The sequence below is a fragment of the Leguminivora glycinivorella genome, chromosome 6, assembly GCF_023078275.1.
Source record: "Leguminivora glycinivorella isolate SPB_JAAS2020 chromosome 6, LegGlyc_1.1, whole genome shotgun sequence".
Lineage (NCBI taxonomy): Eukaryota > Metazoa > Arthropoda > Insecta > Lepidoptera > Tortricidae > Leguminivora > Leguminivora glycinivorella.
In genome coordinates this window covers 22802623-22820547 of record NC_062976.1, presented here as the reverse complement: position 1 = coordinate 22820547, position 17925 = coordinate 22802623, and the positions used below count along the sequence as shown (strand labels likewise).

The following is a 17925-nucleotide window of genomic DNA, read 5'->3' as shown; positions in this document are numbered from 1 at the left end:
TTTTTTTTTTTTTAAAAGTAGTGTCGTTAGGTAGAGTTTGTGTTTGTGCTCTACCTAATGCTCAAAATCGTTCAAGGACAATATGACCCATTCTAATGGTTATGACGTCATTTTTGATTTACGCTCAGAATGAACTACTTTTATAATCGTTTTCTTACGAAATGATAATTTCACTAAATCGTTAAAAAATAGAAAAAAAATTTGCGACGTCGGCTATTTTTTAAATGCTCTTTCATATAACCTTAAGCTCTTAAAATTGGTAACTTAACATTTTGAAATAATATATTATAAATTGTGCTAAGAACTGAAAATAAATGACTTGTCAATGAATATTTGAAAAATACTAATTGGTAGTATAGCCTGGCAAAAAAAAAAGTAGAAAGTTAAATTAATTTTTTTTTATCATAGCAACACTTGTTCTCATACAAAAATGACTCATGCCACATACAAGTACAATAATAGTACATTGTGCAACAAGGGGAGGAAGTTGAATATTACTAACGAGAGTAAGTTAAATCACGACGGCTTGCCGGAGCGATTTAAAGACTCGAGTTAGTAATATTCATTCTCCCCGAGTTACACACAATGTTTTTCATCACACTCGCAATGTAAAAAATATGTAAATAGATGTAAAAAAGTTAAGTACGGTACAAGAAATTTCATTATTCCCTTGGGAGAACGATTTTTCTATAACTCACGTTCCGCCTGCGTGCAATAGCACATTTAAAGTGCGGGTGTGATGAAAAATGGTTTACATAGACGGTATAGCGCTGCTCCAATTAATTTGTAATCTTGTTTGCTAGGCTGTAAAAACATTGAGTCTAGTATAGCTGTGTGATGAATCGATTTGTAACATTTTCCCACAATATTAATTTGTTATTCCCTAGTTTCCTCAAGGAAGCTAAACAACTTAATTAGAAAGACCCAATCATCCGCCATGGCCCAGTAATTGGCGAGCTAAAGCCAATCAAAGTTTACCACAACGGAACCTTAATTGCCTCCATTGTTCACGCTGGAGGTCCTAAGCGACAACATTGTGACATGCTATAACACCTAAATAAATAAATATTATAGGATATTCTTACACAGATTGACTGAGTCCCACGGTAAGTTCAAGAAGACTTGTGTTGTGGCAAAAAGGATCGAGTTTTATAGAGTACAGTCGAAGTAAAATGTGTCATCACAGTACATAGACTGCCATCTCTTGACATAGGCTTAAAACTTTTGAACCTCAGTTTTGACAATTTGGCCCATATTCTTAGCTTGATATGTTTTAAAATGTCAAATATTAATTAATATTAGCGCCATCTAGGTGAGCGTACCAAAGGTGTAATGCCATCTAGGCCACCGTATCTTTTTCTGTATGGTACTATGAGGTACGTTTTTTCTTAGACTTTATCTATCTATACGCAGTTATATATGTCTTTGGTTGTGGGTACTCAGACAACGATATACACGGTGTAACACAAGGAAACTGAATATATAATTTTAAAAGCGTATTCCTCATCATATAAGGAAAGTAAAATGATATATAAACTTTTCTGGATTTCGCCTACTTTCAGAGTTATAAGCATTTGAAAAAATAACAAATACTTATTATTTCTCAGTACAGAACGCTATTTCGGTGGCGATGATGCCTTTATCGGACATAATCTAACTATCCTCGTTGATAGATATCAAAAAGTAACTAGCAACTGATTGCAAAAAAGAAAAAAGTTTTTTTTTAATTTGGAAATTTTTATTTTACATAAGTGCCAGTTTTAGGTAGGAATAAATTTTACTTTTTATAGGCAAATACAATTGTTTTTTTTGGTGAAATTATAACATAATATACAAAGACAATATAGGTGCATAAGGCTCTGGTAATTCCGAAAGGGGAATCTTGGGCCTTGAGTGCGTCGTCTCCATTGGCTTGGTCACCTTGAAAGAATGGGTGAAGATCGGGCAGTCAAAAGAGCCTACTTGGGGAGACCGAATGGACGCCGTCCTGCTGGACATCCAAAGTATCGTTAGGCGGATAATGTGGAGGTTAAACATAAACAATGAAACTGGCAATGTTGGCTCTCTGTGCTTGTTCTACCGTCTGTACAACGGGAAATGCCATTTCGTGGTATACAATTATATTAATATGTGTTTTTTTTCTTTGTTTTTTAATTATTAATTTTTTTTTAACTTTTGAATGTGCTTGTAATGTTTTATATGTATTGTATCTTGTTTATCACGAATAATAGTTATTTGTTATACAAGGGGGCAAAGTTGTATTTTAACGCCGAGTTTTGAATGTGCTTGTATTGTTTTATATGTATTGTATCTTGTTTATCACGAATAAATGATTTGATTTGGTTTGATTTGAATGTTCTGATGAACTCTTTGACTTGGTGCCACCGTCACGCTTTTATCACCGCACCTCCCGCCAAAGAAATAAAGTTCATCTTCACTTTCTCGACACGTGGCAAACCAAGAACAAACGGGCCTCTCGCTCGTTTTTGCCCAGAACGTGCAAGTTGTGAAATGAGCTACCTTCTGAATTGTTTCTCTTGCGCTATGATATGGGGTTCCTCAACCAGCAGGTATTAGGATTCTCAAAGGTCGTCAACGCATAAGTGGCTCCCCTGATGTTGCTTGTGTCCATGGGCGGCGATGACTTGTTCCCATTAGGCGGCTCGTCTGCTCGTTTGCAGCCTATTTCATAAAAAAACTGATTTTAATTTTAAGCATTAAAATTGAAAAGAGACCACGCGCGTGACACACGTCACGAGTCATGATACCATTGTCTAAAGAGTAGGTAGGTATCTGTAATGCATAAATAAGTAACCAGTAGGGGTGAGCGAGCGATAATTAAAAAGAGATAGCATCTACATGAGCTGTCTGTCGCGGCAGATACGGCGCTGAATCAACACGATTGTGTCAATTATATTTTTAAATAAATGTGGCTATCAACAAATACATATATAACTCCGTATAGACAGATAAAGTCTAAGAAAAAAACGTACCTCAGTACCATACAGAAAAAGGTACGGTGGCCTAGTTGGCATTACATCTTTGGGGTACGCTCAGCTAGATGGCGCTAATATTAATATTTGACATTTTAACACATATCGCGGTAAGAATATGGGCCAAATTGTCAAAACTGAGGTTCAAAAGTTTTAAGCCTGTGTCGAGAGATGGCAGTCTATGCACTGTGATTACACATTTTACTTCGATCTTCTTTGCTATCGAGGACAAAGGGACCGACTACCCTTATACCTACTTCTAAATCTTGAAATGCATCAGATGAAGCATACGGTGAAGATGACTCTTTAGGGATGGGCAAATGTTTTGTTTGAATATTGACACAATGAAATACGTTTAAGTTACCTTTACTCAGCTTCAAATACAACAAAAATTAAAATTTTGAAAAAACCCCCGACCGCGACATAGTAGACCGATTTTCATGAAACATTGCTAAGAACACTCCTGACTAACTCAGCTTTCAGACAAAATAAACTAAATCTAAATAGGTTCATCCGTTCGGGAGCTATGATGCCACAGACAGACACACACACAGACAGACAGACAAACAGACAGACAGACACGTCAAACTTATAACACCCCGTCGTTTTTGCGTCGGGGGTTAAAAATAAGGAAATTAGAATTTGATATTAATGATACATAGTGCGGTATTTCCAAAAGGTTCAAAAAACTTAATATGAAATTATAATTTGTATCATAAAGTAACGTCATTGACCTATAAAAGAAACACACTCGCTATTTCAATCATTATAAGACATATGTCACATAAGACTCCAATGTGCAGAGTATCGACTTTTCCGACTACCCCACATGAGACGGCCCTACAATATATTGTTATCTACATACGCAGAATACAAGCTATAACCAAGGCGACGCGGATTTGCCTGACAAAGCGCTCGACGCGTCTCGGCGACACTTGGGTGACCACGGTTTTAGATCTATTGGGACTTTCCGGCACAAAATAACTAGTAAGTATTATTATTACAGTAAAAATAGTCCATGCCACGTTATTGGTTACACTTCGCCAAATATTGTTGCGTGATTTTGAAGACGCTATCGCCGTGGCTTGCGTGGGCGACGGTCGCGCGATGGTCGCGCGACGGCGATGCGACGCACACGAAATCAAACCTTATCGATATGGAAGTATGAGACGTGACGGCGACGGTCGCGGGACGGTCGCGCGACGGTCGCGCGACCGTCGCCCACGCAAGACACGGCGTATGACATTACCAAGTTTAATACGAGTAGGCAATTTAATATGCTACCGTACTAAAAACAATCTGCAAAAGTATTTAAGGAATAATAGATATGAACATGTTGTCATCTAAATATTATGTAAATATCTGGGCGACATATCACGTCTTTAGATAAAAAAAACTCTTATAAAAAAAACTTTATTTCTGGCCGGGATTCGGAACCCTGAGACCCGCGATGTGCCTGCGAACATTAGACCGACCTTTTACGACCGAGCTACGCTCAGCCGATGCGCGGTCGGTGAAATTAACGACCATATTTTGCGTTTACTAACGGGAAAGAAATACGCACGTGAACTCGAAAATTCGCCTTTTCCGGGATCTAAGGCTAAGTTAGATCGATTTTTCACCCCCGAAAACCCATACAACAAATTTCAGCGAAGATCAGCGAGATCGTCGGTATAATATGTAAATAAATAAATAAATATACAAGAATTGCTCGTTTAAAGGTATAAGATATTTATACTAACCTAAAAACCAAGGTCACTAAATAGAGTTTAGACTAAACAAGTAGGTACTTCCCGGTTTCCGATTGGTCTGAAATTTTACACACATATGTAAATCACGTGACAGTGCAATATTATGGTATCACGAATACCGAACGGTAATTTAATTTACTGTTATATATGAATTAAAATGTAAAACATACCAGAATTTAATCTGTTAATTACTTAAGTTAAGCACAGTTTAACTAAGGAAATCTATGTAAGTTTTTTTTAATGATAGAATTAATAATTATGTAAATTAATGAATTATGAATTGCTTGTATGTACCCGCCTAGAATTGACCTGTAAATATTTTACATTTATGAATGAATGATCTGAATCTGAATCTGTCGACGCCGATCTGATGATAGAGCAGAAAGGTAGCCATAGGAACTCTGTAATGAAATGTCGTATCCCCATTTTCCAAAAAACTTAGGTATTTGTTTACACCATCAACAACGAGACAGTCCCACTTCCCGACCCTCACAGCCACCCCAGCGCGCACAATGCCGCAATAATATAATCGGCGGCGCCACTTGCCATTAATTAAATTTAAAACCCGCCGGTGTAAAAACGCGCGCCTTTATCGCGACTGTATTGTGTACGCGGTTTTATATTAGATTTGGAACGTCGCGACAGTTTTGACGGGAAATTGGACGGTCGTGGGTACTTACATGCGCTTTTTGGCGTATCTAGTTTATGATAATTATTATGTCTTGGCCATTTTTTTTTTCAAAGTTGTCCACCGCACTTTTTTTTTGGATTTGGAAATTTTTATCTGGTGTCCACTCAGAATCGCGAGCTCTTTCAATTCTAATAGGAGAAAAAAAGTGTCCCAAGGTTTTTTCCTTTCCGTTACCATCTTTTCATACATTTTGTAAGGCGGTAACGGAATAGAAGGTTCGAAAAAATGTATGGAAATCTTGGGACATTTTTTTTCTCTTATCAGGATCGAAAGAGCTCGCGATTCTGAGTATGAATCGCGTAAAAAATACCCATGTTACAAAAAAAGGTGGACAACTTTAAAAAATGGCCCGTCTGTCAAATTAATTTACAGCTTGCTAATTTTTTAACAAGGGGTTAAAAGGACTTACCTACTGTTATAAGGCCCACTTTCCGTTGGTGCAAGTGGCCCTAATAGAAATACATAGATGATGAAATTCATGCATAGATGAAATTAAAATTAGAATTTAATTGTTAGTTACCTACATTTATTTTTAGTATGAATAGGTAGACGTTTTAAGCTCTTTTGTCAATTTCATTTGTTACTCTTTTATACTGCTTTGAACTCGTTACAAACGAAGAATGCCATTGAGTCACATAATTAAAATCACTACCTTTTTATAGCCTCAATACGGCATTATGTCTAATCCATTCTCTTGGGCGTCAATAATCACAAGGACAACCAAAAAACCATGGGACCGAGCATTCCACGCCACCATTCCACCATGGACCTTTTTTATAATCAAAAAACATTTTTATTTTTTAACACCAGTTCTCCTAATGACTCAGCAAAAACTTTTGATACCGATTTATTAAAGTCCAGAATCGGACCGCGCGCTGACGTAAAATTTTTGTCAATGAAAAGTCAATTCAAGATGGCGGTGAATTTATAGGGCTATTTTTTAGAACTTCCTGGTCTTTTGGGTGTTTTTTGGTTGTAATAAATAGGCAGGTGGGGTGATTAGGCAAACGGTGGGTTGTTAGTCAGTTTTGTTGTCAATGAGATCTTTTGTGGCACCGCGGGGTGAATGAAAAGGTGTTTTTGGTGTGGGTGCGAAGTCTTTGTAGGATGAGATATCTATTTATTACAGGATTATAGGTCCTTAACAACGTTGGTTCACAGTAGAAAGAAAAAAAAACTCATCATCCTCCTTGCGTTATCCCGGCATTTTTGCCACGGCTCATGGGTCCGCTTTGACAACTAATCCCAAGATTTGGCGTAGGCACTAGTTTTTACGAAAGCGACTGCCATCTGACCTTCCAACCCGAAAGGTAAACTAGACCTTATTGGAATTAGTCCAGTATCCTCATGATGTATTCCTTCACCGAAAAGCGACTGGTAAATATCAAATGACATTCCGCACATAAATTCCGAAAAAGTCATCAAAGAAAGAAAAAAACTAAATTAGGAAAATGTACTTAATCACAAGCGCGCATGTTTGATCCAGGTAAAAGGAACGATGAAGCATGTGCTAATTGTAAAGTTTACTTATGATTATGAGAGCTCTGAACGCTTCCATACGATCAATTACCAAGTCGACATGCCCAGATTACGAGGATATTTTCTATCGTAGCTGACTGTACTAAAACATACCCTGTACCTACATCAGCTAATAAATACAAATCGTACACAATAGTGTGTGGGTGAATCAAAAGCCCGATCCAACCTCCCAGTTTATCCATTGTTACATCGATATACATACAATAACGGAACAGTTGCTTTGATATCTGACGAGAATGGATCACTTGTCAGAATTTAAAGAAATATATGGGTAAGCAACAGTGGCGGCACGACTACCATTGATATGTATGCGGGTAGGTATATAAGTAAAACGACCGAATGTGGCTGTTGCTGATTTAATACTAAATAAGAGTGGTTTGACAAGGCACACAGCGAGCGCGTTGGTTATGCATCTATAGCTATAGATAGGTACATACGATGTAGGTACATGTATACACAACATCCCTCCCACACTAGTCTTGAACCCTGTCAACAATTAAAATAATTAAATTAACCTTAATGTTACTAACAATCACCTTATCTTATAATCTACTGGTTGTCTCGGGCGCAACTGGTGCCGTGGCACGGGTTGCGCGGCCGCCGGCGACTGCACGGCCGCAGGCGCCGCCGGCTGCGGCTCCGGCGCCTGCGCCTGCGCACCGTCCGCGGCGGCGTCCGCCGGCGCTCGGGCCCCGGCCCCTTGCTCGCCGACGTCGCCGTCGCATTCCGACCACACCTCATCCCCCCCCAAGACTACATTCCTCTCTCCTTCGGAACCATTGGACTCTGAACCACTAGGAGTAGGTAGTGAGGCTACCTGGCACTCGTCAGTTGTAAACGGTGGAGATGGAAATGTTGGTCCCCGGGACGGTATATTAAATCTAACATTTCCTTTATACTTAACTAATTGATCCGTATGTCTTACACAATAAGAATCAAAATCGAACATATAAACGTTATACATTTTATTTCCTATTTTACTTTTAATAATACCATGTTCCCATGTTTCCTTCCTGGCACTGTACCACCGAGCTAAAACAACGTCACCAATTTCAAAACATCTCCGATGCGGCGGAGGCTCAGAACGATTTGGTTTTACAGGTGGCGAAATTAAATCAAGTCTCGTTCTTAAATTCCTCCCGAACATTAGCTTGGCCGGTGTTTCGCCCGTGGTGCAGTGAACGCTGTTCCTATACTCAAATAAATAGCCCAATAATTTTTCGTGTACTATATCTAATTTCAAATTTTCTCTTAAAATACATTTTAGCATATTCTTGGAATTTTTAACCCCCATTTCCGCTAACCCGTTACTGTTTGGATGATAGACAGGTGACGTAATATATTGAATATTATTACTGGAACAAAACGTAATAAATTCCTTGCAATTTATTTTAGCGTCATTATCCGAAACCAATGCATGTGGCAGCCCAAAGGTGGCAAATAAACGTTTGAGTTTGGAAATTAATTCTTGCGTTGCTGTACCATTATTCATATAGATACATTCCAGCCATTTACTGTACGCGTCCACCACTACCAGGTATACTCTTTGCCCTATTGCCATGTAGTCGATGTGAATACGATGGTAGGGGCCGGGCGGCCGCGGCCAGGGCGCCGGTTGCTCGCGCGGCGGCGCCGGGCGCAGCGCGCCGCACGTGGCGCACGAGGCGGCCCACTGCTCGATGTCGGCATCGATGCCCGGCCACCACATCCGAGCGCGCGCATTGGATTTCATTTTTATTATGCCTAAATGTGAGCTATGCAATTGCGATAACATTTTTTGCCGTAAGGTACTAGGAATAACAACCCTATGCCCGCGCAGTAAGGTCCCATTTTCAAACTGCAGGTCTGTTTTACATTGGAAATAAGGACTTATTAATTTACAACTTACCTTGCGTGGCCAACCTTTTTTAACATAATTAAGCACCGTCTTTAAGACAGGGTCAATTTCTGTAGCCTGCTCGATATCATTCGCGGTGACCGCCGGTAAAACCGAATCTAAGAACTTTAAAGAACTAAATTTATCAAATTCCTTATCCGCAGCGGTTACCGTCTCCGCTAACGGAGCTCGTGAGAAATAGTCGGCTACTACATTACTTTTACCCGTCGTATACTGCACAATATAATTATATGCTGATAATATAATTGCATACCTTTGAAGACGAAGCGCCGTGGTCACAGAAATACCTGTATTATTGTTAAAAATGGAAACCAATGGTCGGTGATCCGTCTTAAGTATAAAGGCTCGCTACGGCCATAAAGATATTGATGGAACTTTTTCACACCAAATATCAGGCTCGTAGCTTCTTTTTGTATCTGACTGTAGTTACGTTCACTTGCAGTCAGTGACCTCGACGCAAAGGCCAAAGGTCGCTCGTTGCCCGCCTGATCCTTCAGGGAGAGCACGGCTCCGAGCCCCGCGGGGCCGGCGTCGCACGCCAGCGTCAGCTGCGCCGAGGGCTCGAAGTGCGCCAGCGTGCGCTCGGAGGCCAGCTCCCACTTCACCTGCTGCACGGCGCCGCGCTGGCGCTCGCCCCACTGCCACGCCGCGCCCGCTCGCAACAACTCGTGTAATGGGCTCATGATGCTGGAAGCGTTAGGAATAAAAACCCTGTAGTAGTTCACTACACCTATAAAACTCTGGAGCTCTGTAACATTTTTTGGTTCTGGCGCGTCGAGTATAGCCCTAACCTTATCAGGACTCGTATGCAGTCCCTCCTTATTTATTACGTACCCTAAATATGTGACACTCGGTTTTAAAAATTCACATTTTTCTTGTTGTAACCTAAGACCCGCGTCGCTCAGCCTAGTTAACACTTCGCGTAACCTACTGAGATGAATTGTTTTGTTAGGACCTGTTATGCATATATCGTCAAGCCAACAACTTACACCTTCGATTCCAGAAAGAAGTGTTTCCATTGATTTTTGGAAAATAGCTGGCGCTGGCGCTAAACCATAGACTAATCGAGTGTATTTAAAGAGACCCTTAGAGGTATTTATTGTTGTAAGTTCTTGAGACGAATCACATAACAAAAATTGATTATACGCATTTTTCAAATCAATCTTACTGTAACATTCCCCCCCTCCAATTTTGGCAAATACCTCTTCAATTCGAGGTAATGGGTATTTGTCGATTATTAAATCCTTATTTAATGTGACTGAATAATCGCCAGCTATCCTTACTTTGCCGTTTTCTTTTAAAACCGGTACTATAGGGGTTGCGTACAGTGAATGGTTAACTGGTACTAAAATACCTAATTTTACCAAGCGGTTTAATTCTTCTTCTACTTTATCTTTTAATGCAAAGGGTACTGAACGGGGTTTAAAAAATTTAGGAAATGCATTATCTTTCAATTTCAATGACACCTTAAATTTATTAAAAGATCCAAGCTCATCACGCCACAATTCAGAGTATTGTTCCAATAACCTGTTTACGTCATCGTCGTCACAGTGACTGATTTTATTTATCTTTGTACGTAATTCTAAATTAAACGCTGCCATAAAGTCTCGCCCAAGAAGGGGCGGGCCGTCATTTTTAAATACAAATATACTAATGGGCTTAACTTGGCCGTTATATTTAATATCTATAGTAAACCCACCCAGAGGAGAGATTTTATGGTCATCGTATAAACACATTGTAATATTACACTCTTCCAATTTGTATTTGGAAAACAATCGCTTGTACAATTTGTATGACATCACAGTCGCTCCTGATCCACAATCTAATTCCATAACTACGGGCATATCTCCTAAAATAACATTTAATTCAATCGGTTTGGTGCGTACGTACCTTAAATTATACAAATGGCACTCCTCGCAAGTGTTTTGCTCGACCGAATTATCATCACACTCCATATTATTGAGGCGCACATTTTTACACACTTTCTTCAAGTGTCCTACGACTCCACACTTTTGGCAACGATAGGTCTTGTAACGGCACCTGTCACCCTCGTGACTCTTCATGCCGCATACGGAGCACCGGGAAACCGCTCGCTGGTCGTCGCGGTCCGCCGCCGGAGCCCGCGCGCCGCCGCGGCCGCCGCCGCCGCCGCCGCGCCTAGCTCCGCCGCTGCCGCCTGCCGCGTACCGCCCCTCGCTACTCATCCGATTCAGGGGCTCCTCCTTGATGGTGCTGGTACCGGTCATCACAGCCTTCGCTTCCCTTGCAGATTCTGCTTTCTCCGCTATTTCCAAGGCCTGGCCAATCTTAATTGACGACGCATCTTGCTCGAATAACTTGTCACGTTCAGAGCCTGAACCTAGGCCTAGGACAAAACGATCTGCTAAAACCGTTTCTAAAGCGGAGCCGAACTCGCAGTAACTAGCTAGTCCTCTCAATCGCGCCGCCCATTCTCCCAAGGTTTCGCCTACGTTCCTTGTCGCTCCATAGAAACGTGCCTTATCTGCATATGTGCACTTCTTCTGCTTAAAATGATCGTCCAGGTATTTAATCAGCTGATCATAAGTAAGGTCATCTACTTCCGTAGGATATGCGAGGTTTCGCAACAAACGGAATGACTCATCTGTGAGATGAGTTATTAGAATCCCACTTTTATTTCCATCCTTCACATCGTTTATTTTAATAAATTGTGTCAAGCGTCCTTTAAAAATCTGCCACTCGCTGGTTTTATGATCAAAATCAGTCAAATTTCCCAAAAACGACATAACTAATTATTTTTTTACACACGCGCGGTAGGTAGATCCTCGTTCGACACTGATATGTATGCGGGTAGGTATATAAGTAAAACGACCGAATGTGGCTGTTGCTGATTTAATACTAAATAAGAGTGGTTTGACAAGGCACACAGCGAGCGCGTTGGTTATGCATCTATAGCTATAGATAGGTACATACGATGTAGGTACATGTATACACAACAACCATACATACGAGTAATTTAGTGTCTTTATGGCGCAAATAACTAGGTAACTAAGTTGGCTCCGTGATCCAAAGTGAATCTTGGCCTCCGAAAATGATCTTCACCTGTCCCGATCGTGTGCAGCCTCTTACCAGTCACTGACTTGAAGCTGACCCAGATCCGCCGCCACACTGTCCTCCCATCAGCGATACCTGGGTCGACCCGCCGGACGGCCACCAGCCGATCGACCCAAGAAATAATCTCTTGACAGCCCGGTCGTTTCCCATTCTAAGTAAGTGACCGAACCAGCGATATCTTTGTGTTTTGGTTTCGGGGTAAATAACTAAATATTTTTTTACTAGTGGCTCTGGAAGCTGTGGACCGTTGCGACATGTTTAGGAAACGCAATAGTGAAAGTCAATTAGAGTGAGACTATACCTACATGTTAAACTTTCGTGAGACATATTCAAATTATTAATGAATCTACGGTTGGACTCACATTGTATCGCTATCGCTGCGACATGTTTCGGGCCAATTATGGAGGCCCCTCTTCATGTATATAGGAGTTCACGCGATCAGTCCACGAAGTTTAGCCACCGGGTGAATATGCCTGAAGAGGGGCCTCCAGAATTGACCCAAAATATGTAGCAGCAATAGCGATATAATAACGTGAGTCCAACCGTAGATTAATTAATTAATAGAGTAACTCTATTTTGGTCTAGAGAGTAAATCCGTGTCTAAAGTTATTCTTGACATTTTCGGTTAAAGTAATGCTGCCTGTGATACAACCTAAGACGTGATCTAATTGTATGTTGGTCACCATCTGTAATTGGTCCACTGGCGATCATTACGTAAACCAAAACATCAACATAATCATTATCCTGACCAATGACAGCACTCACACAACAGACATAAAACATGCTTCAATAAAACTAATCGATCCCGCGAACTTTGTTTTTTAACGACCACCAGACCAAGTTTATCTACCTTACATACAACCTAACACACTCAACCACCGAGGACGTGATCTTCACCATCTGTAATTGGTCCACTGCCGATAATTACGAAAAGAGACATCAACATAATGACGATCATTATCGGTTACCAATAACAACAGTTACAAACAACATGCTTCAAATAAGACTTATCGATCCCGCGAACTTTGTTTTCAAACGACCGCTAGACCACAGTTTGTCTACATATGGGTTAACCCTTAACACACTCAACAACCAAAGACGTGACCTAATTGTTGGTCACCATCTGTAATTGGTCCACTGGCGATAATTATGAAAACAGAGACATCAACATAATGATGACCATTATGCTGTCACCAATGACAATATCCATTAAACTGTTCAAGCGGTTTGTAACCTTGTGTCAAATGGTGTAAAGAAGTCGTTAAAATGTTTTATAAAGCATGTTTAGGCTGTAGAAGGCTGTTTTTTTTGTTGTTTCGTTGTGTGGTAGCATTGCCCTGTGGCAAAGCCTGACGCAACGTCGACGCGGCGTCTTTTTCCATACAGTTGGCCCGACGCAATGTTCGCGAGACGCTACACTGAGAGAAAATACAACCAGTTTTCATGTTCGTTCAACAAGTTTTTTGGTTAAAATAGCGCCTACGTGCTCTTTGGTTCAAAAAACAAGCTACTTGTCATTTGAATCGGCAATATATTTGAATCAACAAGTCGATTTTATAAAAACAACCTGACACATATTGTTTTAAACATACGTTTGGCTGATTCAAACGGATAAACCGCAACAAGTCGAACTTGTTAAATTCACAATGCAAATTTCTCTCAGTGTAGATGTGGGGCGACCCTACTGAAAAGCGCTATCTCAGACGAAAATCCATAGCTAACTTATACTTAAGTATCTATAGCTGACAGTTCGATTTTCAAAATCATTTGGTTTTGAGATAGCGCCACTCGGCTTAGCAGGGCAGATTTGTTCCTTGGCTAATGGCTACAAAATAATGGTGCCTTCAGTCTATCTAACATATACTCCGTAAGAGATGTTATATTTCTGAAGATGTGCCATAACTATATACCTAAATAGTTATGGCACATCTCGGACACTATAGCGATCAAATATATGAAAGAGGCGCGTTCCTAAGGTGAAATACCCCATAATGGACGGTGATGCCATTATGGACAAAAAAAACACAAATCCTTAAAAATAAGTATCTAAAATTAGTTTCTAAAAACTGACGGATTTGTACCATAAACTAGAGTTGTAGAGCTGTTTCATTTTGAAGTTTCGATTAATTCGGTTATTTCTGAAGGATTTGGCGACAAGATAAAATTCATCAGTTTACTGAAAAAAATATCAAGACGAATTCTTAGTAATGTTGCTAAGAGAGTTGAGTTCATGTATAAAATAATAATAAAATAATACTCGGTGTAAACTTGAATGCGTTTTACTTATTGCATTAAGCATGAGGTAAGGTATAAAACATACTAGTTTGTTGCTCCAAAGATATAAAGAAATGGCGTTATTTTGCGAGTGTCCATTACTGGAACCGAAAAACTGCCTACCTCCTATGATGGACAAGGAACAATTTACAAAACCAAAATTTACAAGAAACAATCCTATGTTAAAATAACTCAAACTAATTGTATTTACGGTACTTATATAAAGTTGACTCATTGAGTATCAGTTGGCTTTAAAAGTAAATTTTTTAACTTATTTCACTGTCCATAATGGGGGATCCATTACTGGAGAACTGCCGTCCATAATTGGAGAAAAAACACCTAGTTTTAATTTGTTAAGTATGAAGAAACTAATAGGAGTATCCATTCTGCAATACGCTTGAAATGTAAAAGAAGGATAGGTCATTCAAGATTTAACACGCTTAGCGGTAGAATTTTTACATTTATCAGTGAAATATCAAAAACAGACGAATTTTTGTCTTAAACTGTCCATGATTGGGTCCGTTACCTTATTAAGTAGCACACATTCTAAGCTCGTGTAGGTAAACGCGTATCATGCTTGTATAAGTGAGATATGACAGGTCGACTGTTTGCGTTTTTGACAGGCGGTAACTGTGAGGTAACCGAGAGCGGGTGGGGGGAGTGGGATAGCGATCAGCGGGGAGCGGGAGTAGCCATACTGTACGATAATACTCTTTATTATACTGTGGTTATGGGATATTATGAACCTAATCTTGAAACTGTAATTAAAATTACAATATCTACGTCTACTATGACTATAAGAACTTTGCCTCATTTATGCGATTATCTACAATAATATTTAGTACGTAATATGTTCCTGAGGCATATTAGTCCTAGGCGAGCTTTATAGTCGTTGAAATCATTATTCTGAGCACACTTTCCCGGTGAAAAGTTAATACATACATACAAGCCTGTATCCCATAAAGGGGTAGGCGCAGAGCACATAAACTACTAAGCTTGGCAAAAAGGGGTTGAAAGAAATCGAAAGTGAGACATTGCAGTGACAGGTTGCCAGCCTCTCGCCTACGCCACAATTTAGCCCATATCCCACAGTCGACTTCTACGGCACCCAGCACGGGAAAGGGGGTGGTGAAATTCTTAATCCGTTACCACACCAAAGTTAATAAAATCACTAACGAAACATGGGAAATGAAAAATTCAATAACACTGCCAAAAAAAGAAAAAAACTACACCATTCTTTTCAATAAGTGAAAACTCTAAAAAACATCCAATAATTCCTTGGAGACAACAATATCAATATTCCAATTGACAGGGGGTCTTGAAGAAAGCCCCTTTACTTTTAAATTCCGCCGAGGGTTGTCAACAATGGGTATTTTTCATACAAACAGGGAGCGACAATACATAGGGTTGTGCGATGGAAAAATCGTTAATATACGCGCGTATGTATAAAGGAGATTACAAAGCGTGGGTTGACAAGGACGTTTTCGACAAAATACGTGAGGAGAAATATGATATTCCGTTGTGAATCCTTTCTCGTTTGACTGAGACCTATATGTTTAGTATCTTGTTAAATGACGATAGATATAGAGGTACATAATATATTGATTTAAACCAGAATAACCTAACCACAAAATTAAAATTTTGAAAAAACCCCCGACCGCGACATAGTCATTCATTTCATTTCATTTATTTCTTTAACAATAAATTATTGTGTTAGAAAAATGTTACAAACTAATACATGCAATTTTAAATTCTAAAATAAAGCGGAACATGTCAATAATTAAGATTCAAAAAATAAAATATAATAATAAATAAATCAGCTTAATCTGTACAAGTAAATATTTCATCAATGCTGTAGAAGCACCCCCTCAATAGAAACATTTTTAAATGTTTACCAAATATTTTATGATCCGTAATGACTTTCAGGTTTTCAGGTAGTAGACCGATTTTCATGAAACATGGCTAAGAACACTCCCGACTAACTCAGCTTTCAGATAAAAAAAACTAAATCTAAATCGGTTCATCCGTTCGGGAGCTATGATGCCACAAACAGACACACACACAGACAGACAGACAAACAGACAGACAGACACGTCAAACTTATAACACCCCGTCGTTTTTGCATCGGGGGTTAAAAATAGTAAAAGAGTCAGTTGGAAGTCGAAGACTTTTCTCGACCAAATCTATCAAATATTGCAAAAAGGTCAGTGTGCGTAGACGAATGCCCACGCTTCACGATTCGCTCGTGATTCGTTCACGTTTCGTGAAGCCTTTGTGCATTCTATTTTCTTATAAGTTTTATTTAAGTGAATAATTAAAAATAAATCACTAATTTAGTCCTTCCTCTGCCTGAAACACAGGAACTATCCTAGCTCAGGCATTTGTATAAAACATCTCTTATATGTATAACAATTCTTCCTCTCCTCTTTTGTGTCCCACTTCTGGGCAAAGGCCTCCCCTTGCTTTCTCCACTCGACCCTGTTGTTGGCATTTTCCCACCATTTTGGGTAGAATGCGTCCAGGTCGTCCCGCCATCTCCTTTTTGGTCTGCCTGCACCCCGGCCTGCCCCGTCTATGGTGTTTCGCGGGTCCCAGTCTGTAAATATTTTGGCCCACCTTTCCGGGTGCATGCGGCCGACATGTCCAGCCCAGTCCCACTTTAGCTTATTTCGCACATAAATTCCGAAAAACTCATTGGTGCGAGCCGGGATTCGAACCCGCGACCTCCTTACCGCTAGGCTGCCAGCGCTTCTAACGTGACCTTCTTCTTCTTCTTCTTTCTTCAGGCGTGAGTCTAACTATTAAGTAATAAAAAAACATTCGTAGCAGCCCTACCCAATACGACAGGAGGTAAATTATGTGTTTTCCCCAACTCGACGAGTTGTAGGTGGACAATTTATGGGACTTGCGCTTGTATTGGACTCTGGGACTTCGAACAAGGCTAAACATTCAGATTTTAAGCATGATATTGATAGCAGCTAGTCACATTCTCAGTAGGTTACTTACTTATGAAATCAAGAGTGAACAGGCATCTTGTGGGCGAGCTCACTCCATCGTAGGCCACGTCTTTGCCTTTGGCTAGTCTGTGGCCAAGAGTAAGCCCATTTATAATAATATAACCACAAAATTAAAATTTTGAAAAACCCCCGACCGCGACATAGTGGACCGATTTTCATGAAACTCAGCTTTCAGACAAAAAAAAACTAAATCTAAATCGGTTCATCCGTTCGGAAGCTACGATGCCACAGACAGACACACACACAGACAGACACACAAACAGACAGACAGACAGACAGGCAGACAGACAGACAGACACGTCAAACTTATAACACCCCGTCGTTTTTTGCGTCGGGGGTTAAAAAAGGTTGAAAACTAGATATGTCCTGTACCAAACTATAGACGGTCAAACCCTAAACTAAAATAACCACAAACATGGCTAAGAACACTCCCGACTAACTCAGCTTTCAAACAAAAAAACTAAATCGAAATCGGTTCACCCGTTCGGGAGCTACGGTGCCACAGACAGACACACACACAGACAAACAGACAGACAGACAGACAGACAGACAGACAGACAGACAGACAGACAGACAGACAGACACGTCAAACTTATAACACCCCGTCGTTTTTGCGTCGGGGGTTAATAAGGCCGAAAATTTAAAAAACCGGCCATGTGCGAGTTCTACT

The 17925-nt window shown here is 40.1% G+C and overlaps 1 protein-coding gene across 1 annotated transcript; it reads right to left on the bottom strand.

Moving 5' to 3' along the window:
* Nucleotides 1–7314: 7314 nt before the first annotated feature.
* Nucleotides 7315–11843, bottom strand: LOC125227587. The gene is made up of 2 exons (XM_048131930.1): nucleotides 10762–11843; nucleotides 7315–7460 (listed from the first exon to the last, which is right to left on the bottom strand). The coding sequence occupies exons 1-2, from the start codon at nucleotides 11634–11636 to the stop codon at nucleotides 7448–7450; spliced, it is 888 nt and encodes a 295-aa protein (XP_047987887.1). The 5' UTR covers nucleotides 11637–11843; the 3' UTR covers nucleotides 7315–7447.
* Between the last annotated feature and the right edge of the window lie 6082 nt (nucleotides 11844–17925).

Excerpts from the sequence above, each read along its gene's own strand:
- LOC125227587 (XM_048131930.1), bottom strand. The coding sequence starts at position 11,636 with ATGTCGTTTTTGGGAAATTTGACTGATTTTGATCATAAAACCAGCGAG.